The 17801-nt window shown below is 49.8% G+C and overlaps 1 protein-coding gene across 1 annotated transcript in view; it reads left to right on the top strand.

Moving 5' to 3' along the window:
• PPP1R16B (protein phosphatase 1 regulatory subunit 16B) overlaps window positions 1-17801 on the top strand; it is a 55701-nt gene that overhangs the window by 16788 nt on the left and 21112 nt on the right. Inside the window, exon 2 of the mRNA XM_082293042.1 lies at window positions 437-832. Within this exon, the coding sequence (XP_082149168.1) occupies window positions 586-832 (247 nt within the window). The 5' untranslated portion in view covers window positions 437-585. The remainder of the gene's footprint in view (window positions 1-436; window positions 833-17801) is intronic.

The raw sequence follows: 17801 nt of genomic DNA on the forward strand, positions 1-17801 counted from the left end.
GCAGCTGCTGGTGTGCATCGGAGCAGGACAGCGGGGTGGGGACACCTGGAACGAGGGGTGATGGAGGGGAGCAGCCTGGGGAAGGATGTGAGTCTCAGTACTCAGACTGCTCCTGAGTTGCCTGATAAATGGTATCAAACATGTGGAAGATCTTTGCTCACTAAGACTTTATTCTGCTTGTAGGAGAGGGTTAATGTGAGAGTAGAATTAATGAGTGTCTCAGTGGAACTTCTGCTTAATCAAGAGGGTTTTGCTGGGATGTTTGGAGTGGGGGAAGGGGGGAATCACCAAGGCCTGTAAGAACAATTAAAGCAATTAAAGCACAGTTAACTGAGCTGCCTTTTGCAGTGGTAGATGTTGCCTGTTGTGTTTTCCAGCAGGCTGCACTCATGTGCTTGATGACACCTGATCTCTCCTGCTTTTGTCTTCATTTCAGGTCCCCCCTCCTTCTCAGCAGACACTGCCATGGGCCCTCCCCAGCTCAGGATGCTGGTATAGCAGCAGGTGGCTGCCATCCAGAGGACCTGTGGTGGGACATCCCTTCCCACTGGGACATCCTCCCGCTCCCCTCTCTCGGCAGAAGCCATGGATGCCCACGTGGACCTCCTGACCGAGCTGCAGCTGCTGGACAAGGTGCCCACGCTGGAGAGGCTGCGGGCAGCCCAGAAACGGAGGGCTCAGCAGCTGAAGAAATGGGCCCAGTACGAGAAGGAGATGCAGCACAAGAAGAGGAAGCATGAAAAGAAGAGAAATGCTGTGAACAGAAAGAAAGTGTCTTTTGAAGCCAGCGTTGCTCTGCTGGAGGCTTCTCTGAGGAATGACGTGGAGGAAGGTACGGCACTTGTGCCTGGCGGGTTTTGTCTGGCTGCCTGTAAGCTCCATGTGGTGTGAAGTCCTCCCTGGTGTGCAGAGGCATCTGTGCTGTCATCCATGGACTGCCCTTGGTGTGGTGTTGGGCTTTAAAGCGTTGCCATCTCTGATACAGCTCTGAGGTCCCCAAAGCCCCGCGTGACACCAGCGTTACCTTGGTTGGCATCAGGAGTGGGTGCATGAGTGCCAGGATAGGGCAGGAGTTGTGACTGAGGTTTGGGTGAAGGAAGGCAGCTTTCATCTCTTTCCTTCTCACACTTCCTACTTACAGGAGGTGTGAAACACTTCCTTGCCTTCTGGGTGTGCCTCTCAGTGGTTTTATGGAAGTCTGTGGAAGGGATTTACATGTCAGTGTAAATCTCTTCAGCTTCCCTGCTTGAGGGCATGGATTCAGAGCTATGTGGATGGATGAATTTTTTCCCAAAATACTGGGAAGCATGGCTTTGCTTAGTGCTTCCTCAAGAACAGAACTGCAAATTGTTCAGAAATTGTTTTAATTGCACCATTTCAAAGTGGATGAAAGTGCTTTGCTTCTGCTACAAAATCTGAGGGGAGGAGAAAAAAATATGTCTAAAAGTCGATAACCATTAGCCTCAGCACAGCATGGGGGAAAACCTGTGAGCTCTGGGGAGCTGGAGAGTGCTCCTCTGCAGAGGAGTAAAAATATCTCTTGCAGCAGAGCTGGAGCAGCCTTTGGGGTTGGTGCTCTGCAAGGTAGCGAAACTGGTGTGATCTTCCTGATCCCTTGGCATGGCAGAGAAGGGTGCTTAGGAAACCTGGCCAGCTGAGCATCTCTGCTAGAGAATGCTGCTCTAGTTTGCAGCACCCTCTGCAAGAGGCAGTGTATCCTTGCCTGGTGTGAGTGGAAGGCGAGGACCTCATCTTGTCGCGTGAAGAATCTCCCCAAAGTCATGTCCCTGTTTCTGAGCAGGCCTTTTGTGCACTGTAACTTGTCCTTGTGTGTGTGTTTTGCTCCTATTTGGAAGCAGAGCATGGACAGTGGTGGCACGGCCTGGTCACTGTCACTGCATTAGCCAAGCCCTGCTGTGGCTCTGGTTCTGTGTGCGTTTGTGACCTCCCTGGGACAGCAGACCTGTGATAATGCCCTGGAACTGTAGGCTTTTATTTGTTCCTTCCTTGCTTTAGAGGTTTTGTAGCTCTTTCCAGCTCTTTGCTCCAGTGATCCCGTGTTTCTCTCTCTGAGCTGTTGTGGTCTTCTAGGAGGGCTCCTGCAGTGAAGCCAGCTGTGAAGCTGTGAGTGCTGGCATTGCTTGAAAGGACAGGTTTGTGACTTGTAGCACCTCTGCCTGTGCTGGCAGGTATTGGCAGGTTGTGGTTTGGGTTTCGTACCCAGTTGTTCAGCTGCCACTGACAGCGTTGGGGCAGATGATGAGAGTTTTACCATCTTCCTCTCTGTGCAGCGCTGGTGCCTCTGCTCAGCACTGTGGTGGGGGGTGTGATGGATCTGTGAGAGGCCCAACCTCGTAGTTTTGCTTTTAGCTCTTTCTGGTTTGGGATCTGGGCCATTTGGAAGGAGGAAAGCTCCTTCACTGTCTGTCCTACAGATGCTTTCTCATTTTGTGAGGGGTGCAGGAGTGGTGGAGGTGTTTGTGACCAGGGCCTGGGGAAGGATGGCTGTGCTCCCTGATGGCAGCGAGCAGGCAGGGCTGCCGTGTGTGCAGGCAGTGACAGCAGCGTTCTGGTGGCAGGGTCCTGTGGACAGTGGTCTTGCACCGCGTGTGGATGTGGATAGTTCACTGCTGAAGCTGCAGAGTTGAGCTTTCAGCTCCCAGCTTCACTCTTTTCCTCCTGTGAGGGAAAATCCATTGCTGCAGATCTCTTCTGGCACCATAATCCTGTTGACCTTTTTCCAGGGGCTTGCCATGGTGGGCTTGAACCAGCAGTTGCTCTTTCCAATGTGATGCTGGTGATAAAACTCAAATGTTGTAAAGCCACTTCCCTGCTGACAGAAAATCGACCTCCCCACCCTATGGAGAGGACGAGGGGCAGTATTCCCAGGGCACAGGTGCTTCCCAAGTAGCTGGATTTTTCAGATGCTTCAAGTTTTTACAGTGAATTTGTTTTGTGCTCAGTTGATTTAATTAATCAGTGTGTGGGCAGGTTCTGTGCCTGCTCTGCCCCCTCTGTGATGTGGGACCAGTATAAAGAGAGGAGGGGACAGTCAAACCCAGGTGCCAAACTGGCAAAATTCCTTATCAAGGAAGTGAGGAAACTCGTGGGCTTTCAGAGGTCCCAGGTGATTATTTTGATATATGAATCATCTTTTGTTTCCATGTGGGATGTGGAGGGGGAGGTGAAATATAAATGATTAAGAGGTTGGTAAGTCAGTGTGAGGAAGGTTGGAGCTGGGGGCACAGCTGGCACGTGTCACCTCCAAGCTGCCTCTGGGCGGCTGTGCCATTTCCATTCCTTGTGACTTTGCTGTTTATTTTTATCATTCTCACCCCTGAAGTGGGAGAGGGGAGGGTGGTAGGTGCTATGCAATGAAATCAGGGAGGAGAAAGTGGAGCTGGGCAGTGAGTTGGCTCTTTGTCCAGATGATGGCTGAGGCTGTGGTGTGTATGACCACCTCCTGAGGTGGTAGTTGAGCCCTGTAGGATGGAGCTGGTGGGTGCAGAACCCAGCCCCGCTCTTCAGGGGTCCTGAGGTCCTGGACATGCTGCTTTCACTGTTCTCTTGCCAGGGTGTAATTGAGAGAGCTGCTGTGGGCCAGGTGACAAGTGAAAGGCAAGAGGAAATGGCCTCAAGTTGCACCCCAGGGTAGGTTTAGATTGGTTATTATGAAAAATTTCTTCACCAAAAGAAATGCCCAGGGCAGTGGTTGAGTAACCATCCCTGGAGGGATTTAAAAGATGCATAGATGTGGCCCCTGGGGACATGGGTTAGTGGTGGCCTTAGCAGTGCTGGGAGAATGGTTGGACTCGATGATCCTGGGAGGCTTTTCCAACCTAAATGACTCTGTGGTTCCATGGTGTCAGTTTGGTGGCCAAGCAGGAATGAAGGCTCCTGGGGACCATCAGCCCCAGCGTGGGCAGGAGCTGCGAAGGGGTGATGGCTCCTGTCAGTTTGTGCCTTGCATCTGCAACAGCTCTGTCAAAACATCCCAGGTTTCACAAACAAGCTGCTATTAAAAGCTCCTTTGGATCTCTGCTGACAGAACCGGGGTAAGGAGCACGCTGCACACACGCTGGTGGCAGATGTGAGCGGACAGTCGCGCTGGGGACAGCGAGGTGATGGGCAGTGACCCCGCACCGAGGGCAGCAGTGCCCCTGGGCTGCATGGTGCTGCCTGGACCTTCAGTTTGGCAAGCTGAGGTAGCTCCAGACAGCTCGTTGGTGAGCTCTAAGGTGGGAGACCAGAGCACTCCCAGCTGCCAGACTGGACCTGGTCCCCTCTCCTCTGTGGGAATGCTGGGGAAAGGCATCACGCAGCAGCACCATTTTAAGTGGAAATATGTTCAAGTCTTCACACAGCTCTGGGCTCAATCTGAGCTGGTTTCAAAGGGATGGTGCAAAAGGGAGGACCCTCAGCCCACACAGAGCTTACAGGGAGTGTGGTGCTGGATGCAGCCTCTGGGCTGCTCCGATGGCTGCGAAGGAGTTGCTTTATAATGCAATAAAAGAATGCTTTATGAGCTACTGTACTGATTGCAAAGGATTTGTGAGAAGATAAGAAATTGCTGAGGGCTGTGGCCCTTTGAGGCTGTTCTGCGAGGTGATGGACTGAAACTATGGAGAGGAGGCTGGTCCTGCCATTCCCAGGGCAGCACCTTGTCCCCAAAAGCATCCAGGGCTGTCGTGTCCAGGTCTTTCTACATCACCGAGTTCCTCTAAAAGCAGCCTCAGAACATGGGGAGACAAGCTGGTGTTCTGTAAACTGAAAGAACAGATCCCAGAGGTGGGTAAAGTGGCTGCTTGTACAGACGTGTGGCATTTGCTGTCTGGAGGTCCCTTTGCACACCTGGGCTGTTTGCTGGGGGAGCTCCCGCTTGAATGACACCAACTGGAGGTGTTGGAATTGGCTTCAGGGTGAGCTGGGCTCCCTTCAAGGAGCCAGCAGGGAAGTAGAGACCCCAAGGATTGATTCACCTTCCAGCAGTGCCGGAGGTGCCCTGGTTTCTCCTGCTCTGGGATGAGAGGTGCCTCCCACAGGCAGCCGCTGCCCCCCCGGCGATGGCTGCAGGAAGCATCGCTGCGGAGTCCTTCAGCTCCCACCTCCTGGCACTTCATCCTGCAAGCAAAACTTTATCAGAGCCAGAGAGTTGCATAAAGCAGCGCTTCTGCAGGAGTTCAGCTGTGCAGATCCTTATGGCTGGTGAGCCTGAAAGTGAAGGAAAACGCGAGTTTGGTGACCTTGGACTTGGCATTCGGCAAAACAGTTCCCAGTGGCAGAGCAGAGGGCGTAAGCTTGGGGCTCACTGGGTCCTGTGGGGGAAGATTTCCCTGGGGAGGAAGCAACTTGTTCATATAAACACATTCCCCCTGTTCCCTTTGTGCCATCCCTCAAATCTCCCTGTTCCTGTGCTGTGATGCCGAGCGAGGCTCATCCACCCCGACCACGCTCCCTTTGCACCTCTCTGGAATAAACCCAACCTTGTCATTTGCAAAGGCACTTTTAAAAGAGGCCCTAATTAGTGTCTATAAATTGCTTTCTTTAACCTTTCCAAGCTGATGTGATCTGTTCCCTTGTTACCTCAAACCTTTTATGAGGTGCCTTAATTTTCCATCCACATCATTACTCTACTGAAGCTTTTTTGTGGGGTTTCTGTGTCCAGGTCTGTGAGTAAGTGCATTTATCTGTCTGAGAAGCTTTTCCCCCTGGGTTTTGTGCCCTTTGAAGGCCTCTGAAAAGAAAAGATCTCTTATCACCATCAGTCTGAGTGTGTATCTGGGTATTTGGGAATGGCTTGAGACAGAAATTAGAAGTTTCTTTTCAATAACAAAGGCATTTCTTGAGCTTTAAACTCACTGGGTGTGGAAATGAGAGCTGTCCTCTTTAGGAAGCTGCATGTGGGAGCCCTTGGAAATGATGAATTTCGTTAATTTTGTTAATGGGGGTTGGTGTGTCTTCCAAAAGCAGACTCACGTATTTGGCCACATTTTAACTTGGCTTTTTCATGCAATTTGGATGTGATGCCAACACGGGGTGATTTGCATATGGCAGCTAACTAGAGGCATCTGGGAGTGTGAGCAATATTGAATCAGCAACTTTCTCTGTTGTCATAACACATAAATATTTTTAAATTTTTTTCCCTTACTCTCTGAAATTCAATCAAGTGGGGAAATTATATTCATAAGAGCTTCAAATGCCAACTTTTCTGTTTTGAAATTAATGGTGGAAGTCCACCTCAGGTTTTCCTGGCATGAGGCCCTCTCCTTCCCCAAATCTGAACTCAACTTCAACAATTCATTTGAAAATTTTTCTTTAAACAAAAAAGTTTGATCAGAAAATTTTATTTCCCCCCCCCCCCCCCAAAATTTGGTCATTTCCACATCATTTCATTTTCTGGCTTTTACATGTGTGCTGCCTCCCACCATTTCTGATACCACTGAAAATATTTTTGGTGTATTTTGTAATAGAATTACAGGCTAATGAATAAACATTGCATTCAAACTGCTTGTCCTGCCAGTAAGAATAGACTGTTTGGGTTTAAGGTGTTTTTAATCAAACAGGGATTGGCCAATGACTGTTGTCAAGATTTCATTTCTTACTAGATATAGCTTAAGTCACTTAATCACCTTCCAACATTTGGCTACAGTGTGTTTTGGAGGAGAAACTCGATGTCTCCTTGGTTGCACGTGCACCTGAATACAAACTGGACATTTCTTTGGTTTATTGGTGTTGTCAATGGTGTTAGTGTGGCTGTGTGTGAGGAGTATTCCTGCCTCCAAAGGAGATCTGGGCAATGGGGAGGAGAGGCTGGAACTCCTCAGGTTGTGCCTGCAAGGTGCAGTAGGTAGGATATGTAAGGTCACCATCTGCTCTCAAACCCTGCCCAGCCAAATCACGGCAGGGAGGGCTCAGGATGCAGCAGCCGCCTTCGCCAGGAACGTCAGACTTTTGTGAGCCCAAGGCAGATTATCAGTGGGACCTTAATTCAACCAGGTGCCTGGAGATGTCCCTGCCTACAGGTGCTAAATCAGTGGCATTTAACCTTTCCCTTCCCTGTGCTGGCTGCTCTGCTTCCTGTGACACGGAGACAGCCTTGCATGCCTGCTTGTTTCCTGGTGTCTCCTCCGAATGTCGAAGCCAGCACTTCCCAGTCTGAGCCTGGAATTACTTGCTGATATGTCAGTGGCTCTTTATAGCCTGTAACTTCCCAGCTTGGTTGTTCTTGTGTTTTCTCTTGAGGGGACCACTGCCTGCCATGTGCACGAGGGGGGCCAAGGCATGGCCGTGGATGGGATGGAGCACTGAGAGCAGCACGCCTGGCTGCCTGCTCGGTGGGATAACGCCTGGAAGGGCAGACCCTACAGCCCAGCCAGGTCCTTGCTCGAGGGGCTGGGACACGGGGTTTTCTCGTGCAGACAGTGTGTTTCTTGCCTGCCTGGCTGCCTCCCCAGGTGTGTGCTGTTTCCTGCACTCCATTCACCGCGTGTTTTGTCCCACTCCAATAGCGAAGAACCAGAGAGCATAAACAGCAGCTCTGTCAGGGACCTCTGGTGTCTTCTGCGTAATAAGCAGCACAACCCAGAGTGAAATTTCGTCTGCTTTCTCTCCTTGGCTGTGAGCTCTGAGAGCCAAGGCTTTGTCCTGCTGCAGGGCTGTGTTGTGGGGTCTAATCCAGGGATGTAGGACATGAGCCTGATCGATCCCGAGAGCTCTCTGGCTTTTTGCAGCATCATTCTGTTTTCAAGTGTATTTTGTAAAACAACCCCCTGCAAAACAGCCCACAACCAAAACCACAGGTCTGCAGCCACGTATATGATTGTTCTCTGCAAATTTATGTTGGTGGGAAAATGAATACTTTTGGGGGTGAATCCTTCTTGAAGGGTGAAACATGATGTTGCTGCTTTACCCCTGGTACAGTTGAAAATGCATTTCCGGCCAGCAAGAACTTGCCTGTAAGCTGTGGTTGCAGGCTCTGCTTTCTGCCCCTTTCTCCTGGTCAAGGAGAACTTGAAAAGTGGATTAAATCTATTTTTTTTCCAGATTTAAATTCCTGGCTTTCTGGAATGGGGCCAGCTCAGCTCAGCTGGTGTAGATTTCTCCCTCCTAGAATCATGGAAAATAGAGGTTGAGAGGGCCTCAGGAGGTCATGTAATCCACCTCCTGCCCCAAGGCAGGATCAACTGTATCTAAAATGTTTGCTAATGAGGGTGGAGTTAGGTATCTTAGTGTATTTATAGGCATCTCCACAACACCAGAGCACACCTACCTGTGCAAGTGGCCCTGCTTCTCATTCAGTTGTACATATTTTTCCTACTTGCTTGTATTTATCCTCTTTTTTTTTTTTTTTTGCTTTGCATCTCATCCTTACGCTTATTGACTGGGAGTTTTCCTACTTCTGTGAAGAATGCTCTAATTCTTTCTTTAATAGCAGTTGCTATGGCAGCTGGTTCAGGCAGTGCCTTATAGCCTAGTGCAGAGCTGCTTCTACAGACACTTCCACTGCTTGTTTTTTCCTCTGGAGCCAGCCCAGATCTTTGGGAAATGTTATCATTCACTGCAAATGTCTTGAGAAGAAATAAAATTTAAAAAAAAAAAAAAGATGCTGGTATATAAAAACATCCCCTAAGCCTTGCCCACCCTCTAACCCAGCACTAAAGGATGCTAAATATTAGGCCAGGAAGCCAACTGTTTAATTCTGGCTGCTGGTGCATTTGTAATCAAGAGCCAAGATGCAATCAAGCACCTTGCCCTCCCTTTTAATTCGGGGAACAAGAGCCCATGTGCAGCTCCTAGCAAGCGGATGCAGTTTCCACTGAGGTCCCTGCAATTTGCAACTTTTTCTTGCTGGATGTGGCCTCTGGGTTCCCTGGATAGCATGAGGTAGGCTGGCTGCAAGTGCCTCTCATCTGGGAAAGGGGCTTTAGTTACTCTAGGGTGTTTCTCCTGTTCTGAATACGTTTTTATAGCAGTTTGCAGCATTTCTCTGCTTAGTCAAGGTTTTCAAGCTAGGCCTTAATTCACATTTCCCTGGTGGTCTTGTCTGCTGTGCTGGGCTGTGCTTTCAAAGTGGCAAGAAGGTCTCTGCCTTGAGTGTAAGAGCATCAAGCTCTGAAATGTAGTGGGAAACTTCCAAAGTCTCATTTAGCTTTGTCTGCCTTTACCTGGGCTGACGAGAAATCCTGTTAGATAAAAAGCACCACAATCCTCCTCCATAACAAAACCCCAAGCAATGCCCCCCCACCAAACAGCACTCATACTTTTTTGTTCTGTGGGCTACTGCTGTAGAGTCAACCTCTAGAAATGGGAGACTCGAGCAGGAATTAACCTCATTCTCACACCGTTCTCCCTGCTTGCACCAGTCCTGTTTTAGCCTGGTGGCAGCTGATGGTTTTCATGGCAGTTACCTGCACACAGCTTCTATTTTGTCCTGTGTTACACCTGCATCTGTCTGGACACATCCATGTTTTAGAGGGTGGCACCTCCAAAGTATTTCCAGTTGGAGCAGCAAGGGTGAGGGGCGAGGTGCTGGTACTTCCATGCTTCTGGTTGCAATGATAAGGACTGAGACATGATGGCTTGGTATATTCATGGTCTTTTAAATTATCTGATCTGAAGGATTCTCTGTGTCTGTCTTACCAATAACAGCAAATTTTTACCCTGTTCAATAATGCGGGACGAAAAGCATGAAGTCCTTGCACAGGAAGGGAGAAGCTCTGCTGCACCAAGGTTTCATTGCTGCAGGATGTTTGTGGTTTGCCCCATGACTTGGGACAAGGAATCCACCTGGAAATCCCTCGCAGCTCTCAGCCTCTTGGGGCTGGAAAGGTGCAGTGACCCTGCAGTAAAGGACGGCCGTTTCACTCAGGTTAAGGACATGGAGAGAACTTGTGTGTCTGTCTGCCAGCACTGGGTTCAGATCCTATGTCCTGTCAGAGAAGACAGGTGAGATCCGACCTGGGGCGTGTTGATGAACCCTCTGGAGAGTCTGTCAGCTCCACAGAGACCAGGACCTCGCTTAGAAACCTGGGGCTGGACAGCACACAGTGCTCACATGGAGAGCAAATTTCAACCTACTTAGAGCTCAGACTCGTTCTGTGCCTCTCAAACTTTTCAGACCTGGTTTATTTTATCATTTCAGATCCTGTCAGTTTGTCTTTAATTAGCAAGGCTGGATCAGGGCTCCACAGGAGCTTAAATGGGCCTCTTCTTTTAATTAAAATTTTGGTGTTAACAGCCTGAAATAGCAGGCGTTAGAAAGAGCCAGAGCTCCAGTGAAGGAGGACAGTCCCCGTGGATCTGCAGTGGCATCCTCCTGCCTGTCAGGCAGTTATCACAGGGGTTTCTTTCCCCCTAAAGCTGGTGCTGTCACAACAGTGATGCACGTCCTGAATGTGAGATGACGTTCCAGTCTAGGCTGTAACCAGCCAGCTTCCAACCTGCTGCTGGATGCTGTGCCAAAACCACAGCCTGGCTGGTTGGTAGGTGACAGTGGGTCATGGAGAGGTGCTGCAAGTCCATTTTGCTTTTATTAAAAGGGCAAATGAGTTTAAAATTTCCTCTGAAAGGGCACCTAAGCAGGATTCCTTTTGCTTTCACAGGAAATTTATTTCTTATAACTTCAATCATGCAGTTGTGAAATAGCTATGAAAAAGCTGCTGCTCTGTCCCCTGACCCAAATTACTCCCGTTTGTGGCAATTTTCTACCACTCTTTAGAGCCACGAAAGCTGTCATCTGAGTACAGGTCAGCACTGGATCTGTAGCATGAATTCAGGACTTGGGTCATCATTGCACTGTATCAGTTGGTGCTCCAGGATTTGCCACGTCTTCAGTAATGGCAATGTTTGCAGCACTGATCTGTCAGTTACCCTACAGGGAGCAAGCGAACAGGAAATATTTCTTGCTTTGCTTACATCCAGAGACTTGTCTTGTAGCTCAAGGGCAATATTTGTTGACTGATTTTTCTCCTGTGAGGTGGGATTGACAGTGTGGATTGCAGATAGAGGTGGAAGGAGCTGTGCCCAGAGCAAGGCAAGGGTGATGAGCCAGAGGTGTGGCCATGTGGCTTTGCTCGATCCTTGTGTCATTCTCATGGTTGCACAAATACATTCCTCACTCAGCCATCCTGGACCAAGCTCTGATAGGAATACCTTCAGCTACCACTGACTGGGGGTTTCCTGTGGATCCTTGAGCATTTGGCATAGACCTCCAAAGATATTTGGGTATTTGGACTTTACTGCAGTCAGTTTGGTTTGGTCACCTAATGCACTGTGCTCCATAGAGCACAGAATCCACGTGAAGAACACTCAGCTCCTTCCTGCTGGATGCTGCTGTGCAGACCACCCCATTAGTCACTGCCCCATGGTATTAAAATATACTGGCATGGCATGATCCCTCAGGGGTCACCCTGAGCAGAACCAGGAGTTGCCAGCAGCAGTGAAAACATCTTGTGTGTGCCATGGGGAGGAGTAGATCCCTGGGACAGCCAGTTCCCAGTTTTGGAAGCTGACCCCAGTGCTGTGGGCTCCCCACCCTCCTCCTTCCCTTCCTGCAGGAAGGGCCTGTGGGTTTTCCAGCCGTGGAACAGGAAAGAAGTGGGGATCCTGTTTACCTACCCACTGAGCTGCTCACATCTGTTTAGAACTCCTCCTCGTCCACACTGCTCGTGGCTGTGGCACCTCATTTGTCAGCTGTGCTTCTCTGCTGGACCCTCTGCAAAGAGCTCCTCATGGAGCATCGTGGGTGGGGGTCCTGAGGTGTCACAGCTGGAGAGGCCTTCGAAACCCAGTGGGCTGAGCCATGGGGTTAAGAGCCCTGCACTGGTTCCTGAGTGACTGGGACGTGAAAATAACAGCTTGGTCACCCAGAGACCACAGGATCTTGGGGCTGGAGGGCATGAGGAGGGTGTTTATTGTCACTGCAGTGGGCAAAGTTGGTTTTGCCCTTTCCCAAAACAGCTTCTGCGTTAGATCCTAATACATCCAATGCAATATCAGCTCCTTGGGAGGTGTCAGGTGGTGTCTGACTCGTGTCAGGAGTGTGGAGGTTTGGTGGGACTCCTGCAAAGCCTTGGCTGTGTTTATTATCTCTCACTAAAATATGAGAGGACATTGGGCTGTTTTATTAGGGGCATCCCTTTGCTTTTGTTGCGATGTCTGAATTCTCCACAGCTGGGGTGGAAGCCAGGAGGGTGAAACACGGAACTGTGAGTGGAGAGGGTTTGCTGGTGGAAATGCTTATGGGGTAGGTGAAGGGGAGGCTGGAGGTCTCCCTGTCAGAGCAGGAGGCACAAGCTGCAGGATCAGGGTGAGTGGTGCAGCCTGCCCTGGCTCTGGGGCAGCCTCCTCAGCAACAAAAACCTCTTTAGATTTGGCACAATTTGTGGTGTGGAGAGTGATGGTGTAAAATGCTGTCTTGGGGGCATAGGTGTTTAACCTGAACAAAAGTGTCAGCCTGGGAGTGCGTTTGCTTTGGAAAAAAGCTGTGTACCTGTGCTCACACATCCCCTGGGACATGCACAGCTCTGGAAAGCAGCAGGCTGCCAAGAGCATGTGGGGACACAGCCAGGGTGGCCTTCTCTGAGACTGCTGGTGGCAGGGAGCTTTTGTGCTGTCATTATCTCTGGGCAGTGAGTCCTTCCCGTGGGGTTTGGGGACAGCAGGAGTGGCTTCAGGGAGCTTTTTACCCTGGCAGCCCGGGTGGGTGTTGCTGCAAAGGGGCCCTGGGGCTAAGGGGGAGGCTGGTGGCTGTGCTGGCCATGGCACAGGGTGCTGGGGTGGTGGCTAATGAGGAGCCTGGATACCCAGCAAAGCACTGAGCGCTGCAGTCAGCTGAAATGAGCCCCTGGCAGCAGTGGTGGCAGCTCTGAGTAGCAGTGGGCTCATCTCAGGCAGCAGAGGGTTTGCTGGAGGAGCTGGTGGCTGGTTCAGGGACCAGGATCTGTGTCAGGCTTTCCTCGGCAAGGCAGGCACGGTGCTCCTGGGGTGGGTGTGTGTTGTACTCCTGCAATATTCAGTGCTGCAGCATGCCAGCAGCAGCAGGGATGTGCCCTCTCTGGTGTCAGGGGCCATGTAACTACACCAGCCTGCACCCTCAGGGCAGGATGCTCAGGGGCCTGTGCATGGCCACAGCCAGTGCTGGCACCAAATCTGGTGCTGTGTGAACTGGGCTGAGCCAAAAGCCGGGCTCTGGCAGTGCATCCCTGCCCTGCTGTAACCAGGACAAGGTGCCCTGAGCAGGGAGAATGGCACTGCCAGGAGGCAGTGACTATCACTTACTCTATTTAATTAAATTGGGGAGGCTTTTTTATGGCCTATTTAATTTTTTTTTTTTTTTTGGACAGTTGCTTAACTGGGAAAGTAAGCTGGGGAAGAGAAGCTGTCCTTGCTTAAAAGGGTCTACCCTTAGCCCATAAATCTGGGCCAGACCTACTGGTACATGCTGGTGCTTTGTGCAGCCCTGGAAAGGAAAACAGGCATAAATATCACTTTATAGCTGTTCTGCTTTGCTCCATGAATCTGGATCAGTGTTTCTCTCCCTCCTAATCGGGTTAGTTTTCTTTTGATCTACCTCTGTTAAGGAAATCTAAACTGATTTAGCTATTGCCATCCATTTTCCATTTGCCTGATGGCTCTTTCCACAAGGCTGTCTCAGCTCTACCCTCATTACTGTTGAGTTGTCTGATGCTGTAGCAGGTGACACTCTGCTGTAGAACTTTGTAAATCATAACCAATATTCACTGGGATTTTTTTTTGGCAGATGTTTTGTTTCATTTTTGGACAGATTAGTTTTAAATTGGCAAATGCACCAGGCTTAAGGAGAAGACAATTGCTACTAGCTGCCAAAAAGAAAACACTAATTATCAATCATGTTTTATTGAGCCTCTGTTGAACTGATTTGCTGTAGAAAACATAATTTTCTTGTACTCTAGCTTCAGGACATCTGATTTTTGAGAGTTCTGCTCTCTTGATAGCGGTGATGTATGATACAGCATAGAAGAGAGGAAAAAATTAGCTCAGGATTAAAATCTGTGACATCTTGGAATTTTAATCACCTGCTTTTAGGAACACAAAACCATTTTCTATGCTGATGTGCCATAAAATCATTGCAGATGCATCTTCCTTGTCACTTCTGCATGAGGAGCCTGTCCCTGCATGTGATTTACAGCACTCCCAGCCACAGCAGAGTTCAGTGAATGCCATGGCTTGTTTGGTCTCGATAGGTCCCAATACTGTGAGACAAGATAAGAACAGCTGGGGGAAGTCTCAGTGTTCCTGCCTTGCTGTGGGGCTTGGCTGCACTTGCTGTGACTTGGAGCAGCAGCAAAGCACCGACTGCCTCTGGAATCACCCACGTCTTGCAAAGCTGCTGGTACAGTCATTAAGTAAATCAGGTGTTCAGTGAGTTATTATCCACTGTGGTTACGTGTGATGGCCAAAATCTCTCTCACTGTGCTCCTGGTGGCTGTAACACGCTCAAACTGCCCGCTGGGAAAGGCAGGTGTGGGTGAAGGAGCATCTTCCCTGCTGGCTCATGCAGCCCCTTCCCGACTGCAGACTGGGTTGGCTTTTCTCTTGGGGTAAGTCCAACAGGGCAGTTTTTATCCAGCTGTTTTTCTTGTGAGAGGGAAGCGTCATCCATGAAGGGAGATGCTGTACCCTGTGTGGCATGGACACGTGGGAGCTGGCCCAGGAGTGTGGCCGAGAAGGACTGGTCAGTGGGTCAGCGTAGCCTGGCCCCTCTCCATCACTGCTGGCTTTTGCTGCTGGGAATGTGCTTCATCAACAGCAGATTTCTCCGTATTTCCAGCAAGACTGTAGGAAAGGAAGGGATTTCCAGCCAAGGAGCTGGGAAACCTTGTCATTCAAATCTAGTTCACTCTCTGAAGAAACTCCTTGATTTACATACTTTGTGTGGGGGAAGGAGGGATCAGATGGTTGCAAAGCATCTCAGAACTGCTGACAGTGTAAGGACCTCCTTATGAGAGCTCCTGTTCCTTTCACAGTCCTTTCAAGAACCTCCTTTTAATGCTTCTTGGAATTTTACTGCAGAGTAGAAACCCAAGGGAAGGTTTGTGCATCTTGCTGAGCTCTCTGGGGCTCAGGTGTGTCCGAATTCCCTTCTGACCGGGACCCTCCTGGCTGATGCTGCGGTGGAGGAGGAGATGGCTTTGCCTTGCCTCCTGTCCCCTTCCCAGGGTGACTCTGCAGTTCCCAGCTGCTGTGATTTGCCTGCTTGTGCTGAGCTTTCCTCTCTGCTTTTATGGGTGTGTTATTTGTTAGACTCTCTGGTGCAATATGTTCTTCTTCTTAACGTCTTTGATGCTGCTGTGTGTTACAGGCACAAAACACCTCAAACCCATCTGGTTTGTTGGGTCTGTGTAGAGAAAGAGCCCTCCTGGGGAACTGGGGTTGCACTGGAGAGCAAGGCTCCAGCAGCAGAGAGGGTAATGCTGTCTGTCCCAGAAGCTCTCTGTGTCACCCGCTTGTCCTTAGAGCCCACACAGCTGTTCTGTCCCCAGAGCAGGTACGGGGCCGTTTGCTCCATCAGGGATGCGTTCCCTTGCTCCAGGGCTGCTGGTGCCCTGTTGGGTGGAAGAGGCAGCACCAGCTGTTCCTTTGTGTTCCTTTCCTTCAACCCAGAAGCGGGTGGTGGTGTGTGGAGAGCTCAGCCACCAAAACACAGCCATCCCTCAGTTGTAGGTGGCACAGATGATGCAATTTATGCAACCAGGGCCCATTTTAACTCACTTATTGCTGGTGGTCCCCTTCCTCCCAGCTCTGCTGGATGGAGGAGAGGTAACAGTCCTGTCAGGATGTGGAGCCAAGCTGGGGTTACAGCTGTGGGAGGAGGCAGCAGCCAGGGCAGAAGACTTGTGCGGCCTTCACGTGTTCACTTCTCAAAGGGGAACAACTAGAATTTGGTTCAGGGTTTGTAGGTCAGGTTTCCATTATACAACTGTACTGGTTGCAGCTGCTTGTGTGAGATCCAGACCTCGTTGGATGCTTCTGGTGGGGTGGGCTCCTTTCCCTGGGGGTGATTCTTTATGACCAGATGAACAGAAAGAAATGGGGTTTCTCTGTTGTAGCAGTAACTGGGTGCTGATGGAGGGTTGGAGTGGGATTGCCTCAGCCTGTGAAATGTGAGAAACATCTCAAAAGCATTTTTTTACAAACAGCTGACTGGAAAAATAATAAATTTTTTTAAGCCTGTGTTTTTCCCAGACAAAGGTGAACCAAAAACAGGTGGGGAGGGACCTTGTGCTTGATCACAGATCGAGCAATGAGGATCAGATCTCCTGCATCTCCCAAAACAGACACAAGTGCTCTTGGCACAAGTCACACTGAGCTTGTGGGTTTCTGCCCATGCCTTCAGGACAGGACTTCTTGTGTGAGGAAGGTTATACCCTGTGTTTAGTGAGGGAGAGTACAATCCTCCCACTTAATTTCACAGGAGATGAAATGGTCCATGATGTCTCCAGGAACCAGAACACTTGGATTGCTATCCTCGTGATGGTCTGTAAGGGCCCTGTCACCTTGGTTAGCCAGCCCTACTCCTGTTAATGTAGGACTTGCTCTCAAAAAGGTGTTTAGTAGGATGCTCCAGACCTCTTCTGCTGGGTGTTGGTTGGCAGAAAAACAGCAGAAGCTGCCAGAGTTGCTCAGTTACACTCAGTGCTGGAGATGCTGCATTTTGGGGTTAGGAGCAGGAGGAAGCAGGGCAGTGCTGTGTCCAGCCCAAGCAGTGGCACAGGGATGCACATCTGCCCATTCCCATGCATTCCCAGCCAGCTCCTGGACCCCTTTGCTGTCACTGGGATCCACCTCTGCAGCCTGTAATTAGTGCTGTCAGCAGAGTGGTGTAAGCAGCCACTGCAGCATTAATTTCTTTGATGAACTTACCAAGGTGGGTTGAGCTACTGAAGCATTTTGTTGTTCTTGTAAATGTTCAAGTCAAAATATTAGAGGGTGGAATCGGTGGGAGATGGCACAAAGCTGGAGCCTGGCTTTCCTCTTGCCTTAATTTTCAGAATTGGGGTTATTTTAGTCAATTTGATCATGTAGCCTGTTCTCCTCAAGCATCATGGCAGGAGAGAGGCTCTCTCCCCCTTTACTCCTCGGTGTAAGGGGTGCAGTGAGTACAGGGCACTCTGCCACTAACCAGGAGATGGATGTCCCCGTTCTTGCACTGTGACAGCTCAAAGGTGGTCCGTGTGCTCAGGCTCTTGGTAGTGTTAAATCTGTAATGAAAAACTCCCCAGTGAGAGGGATCTGCTGGTGGGGGAGCTCTCAGAAGCAAACTGGATGGGATAAAATGGCTCATTAACAACACTGGGTTTACTGCAGAAATAAGCAGTTTTCACTGCTGCTGGGAGGAGAATGGTCCTGCTGTTGTTAGTGGCAAAACTTAATGGGGAATTTTAATGGCTGTTAATTATTTTGCAAACTGCTATTTTATTGGGAAATGTGATATAGTTTGGAAGACTGAAGCAGTTCTCCACTGGTGCAGAAAGGAAAACTAGAACTCCTCTGAGCTGCCTCTTGCTGCAGAGGCTGGGGAAGGCATTTCACTTGCAATACTGGCATGGAGACTTGGTCTTCCATCCCAGGATTAGAGTCCTCTCGCAGGGATGAAGGGAGGGAAGTCAACAGATGGTTGGACTTGAGGATCTTAAAAGTCTTTTCCAACCTTAGCAATTCTGTGATTCTGAGTGGGATATATTATGCTCTCTCTGCTCCCTGCTGTTGCCTGTCACTCCTTGTTCCCAGCATCAAGGAGTTGTGGCTTCAATGTTCAGAGA

The sequence above is a fragment of the Coloeus monedula genome (genome assembly GCF_965178545.1).
Source record: "Coloeus monedula genome assembly, chromosome: 17".
NCBI classification, from domain to species: domain Eukaryota; kingdom Metazoa; phylum Chordata; class Aves; order Passeriformes; family Corvidae; genus Coloeus; species Coloeus monedula.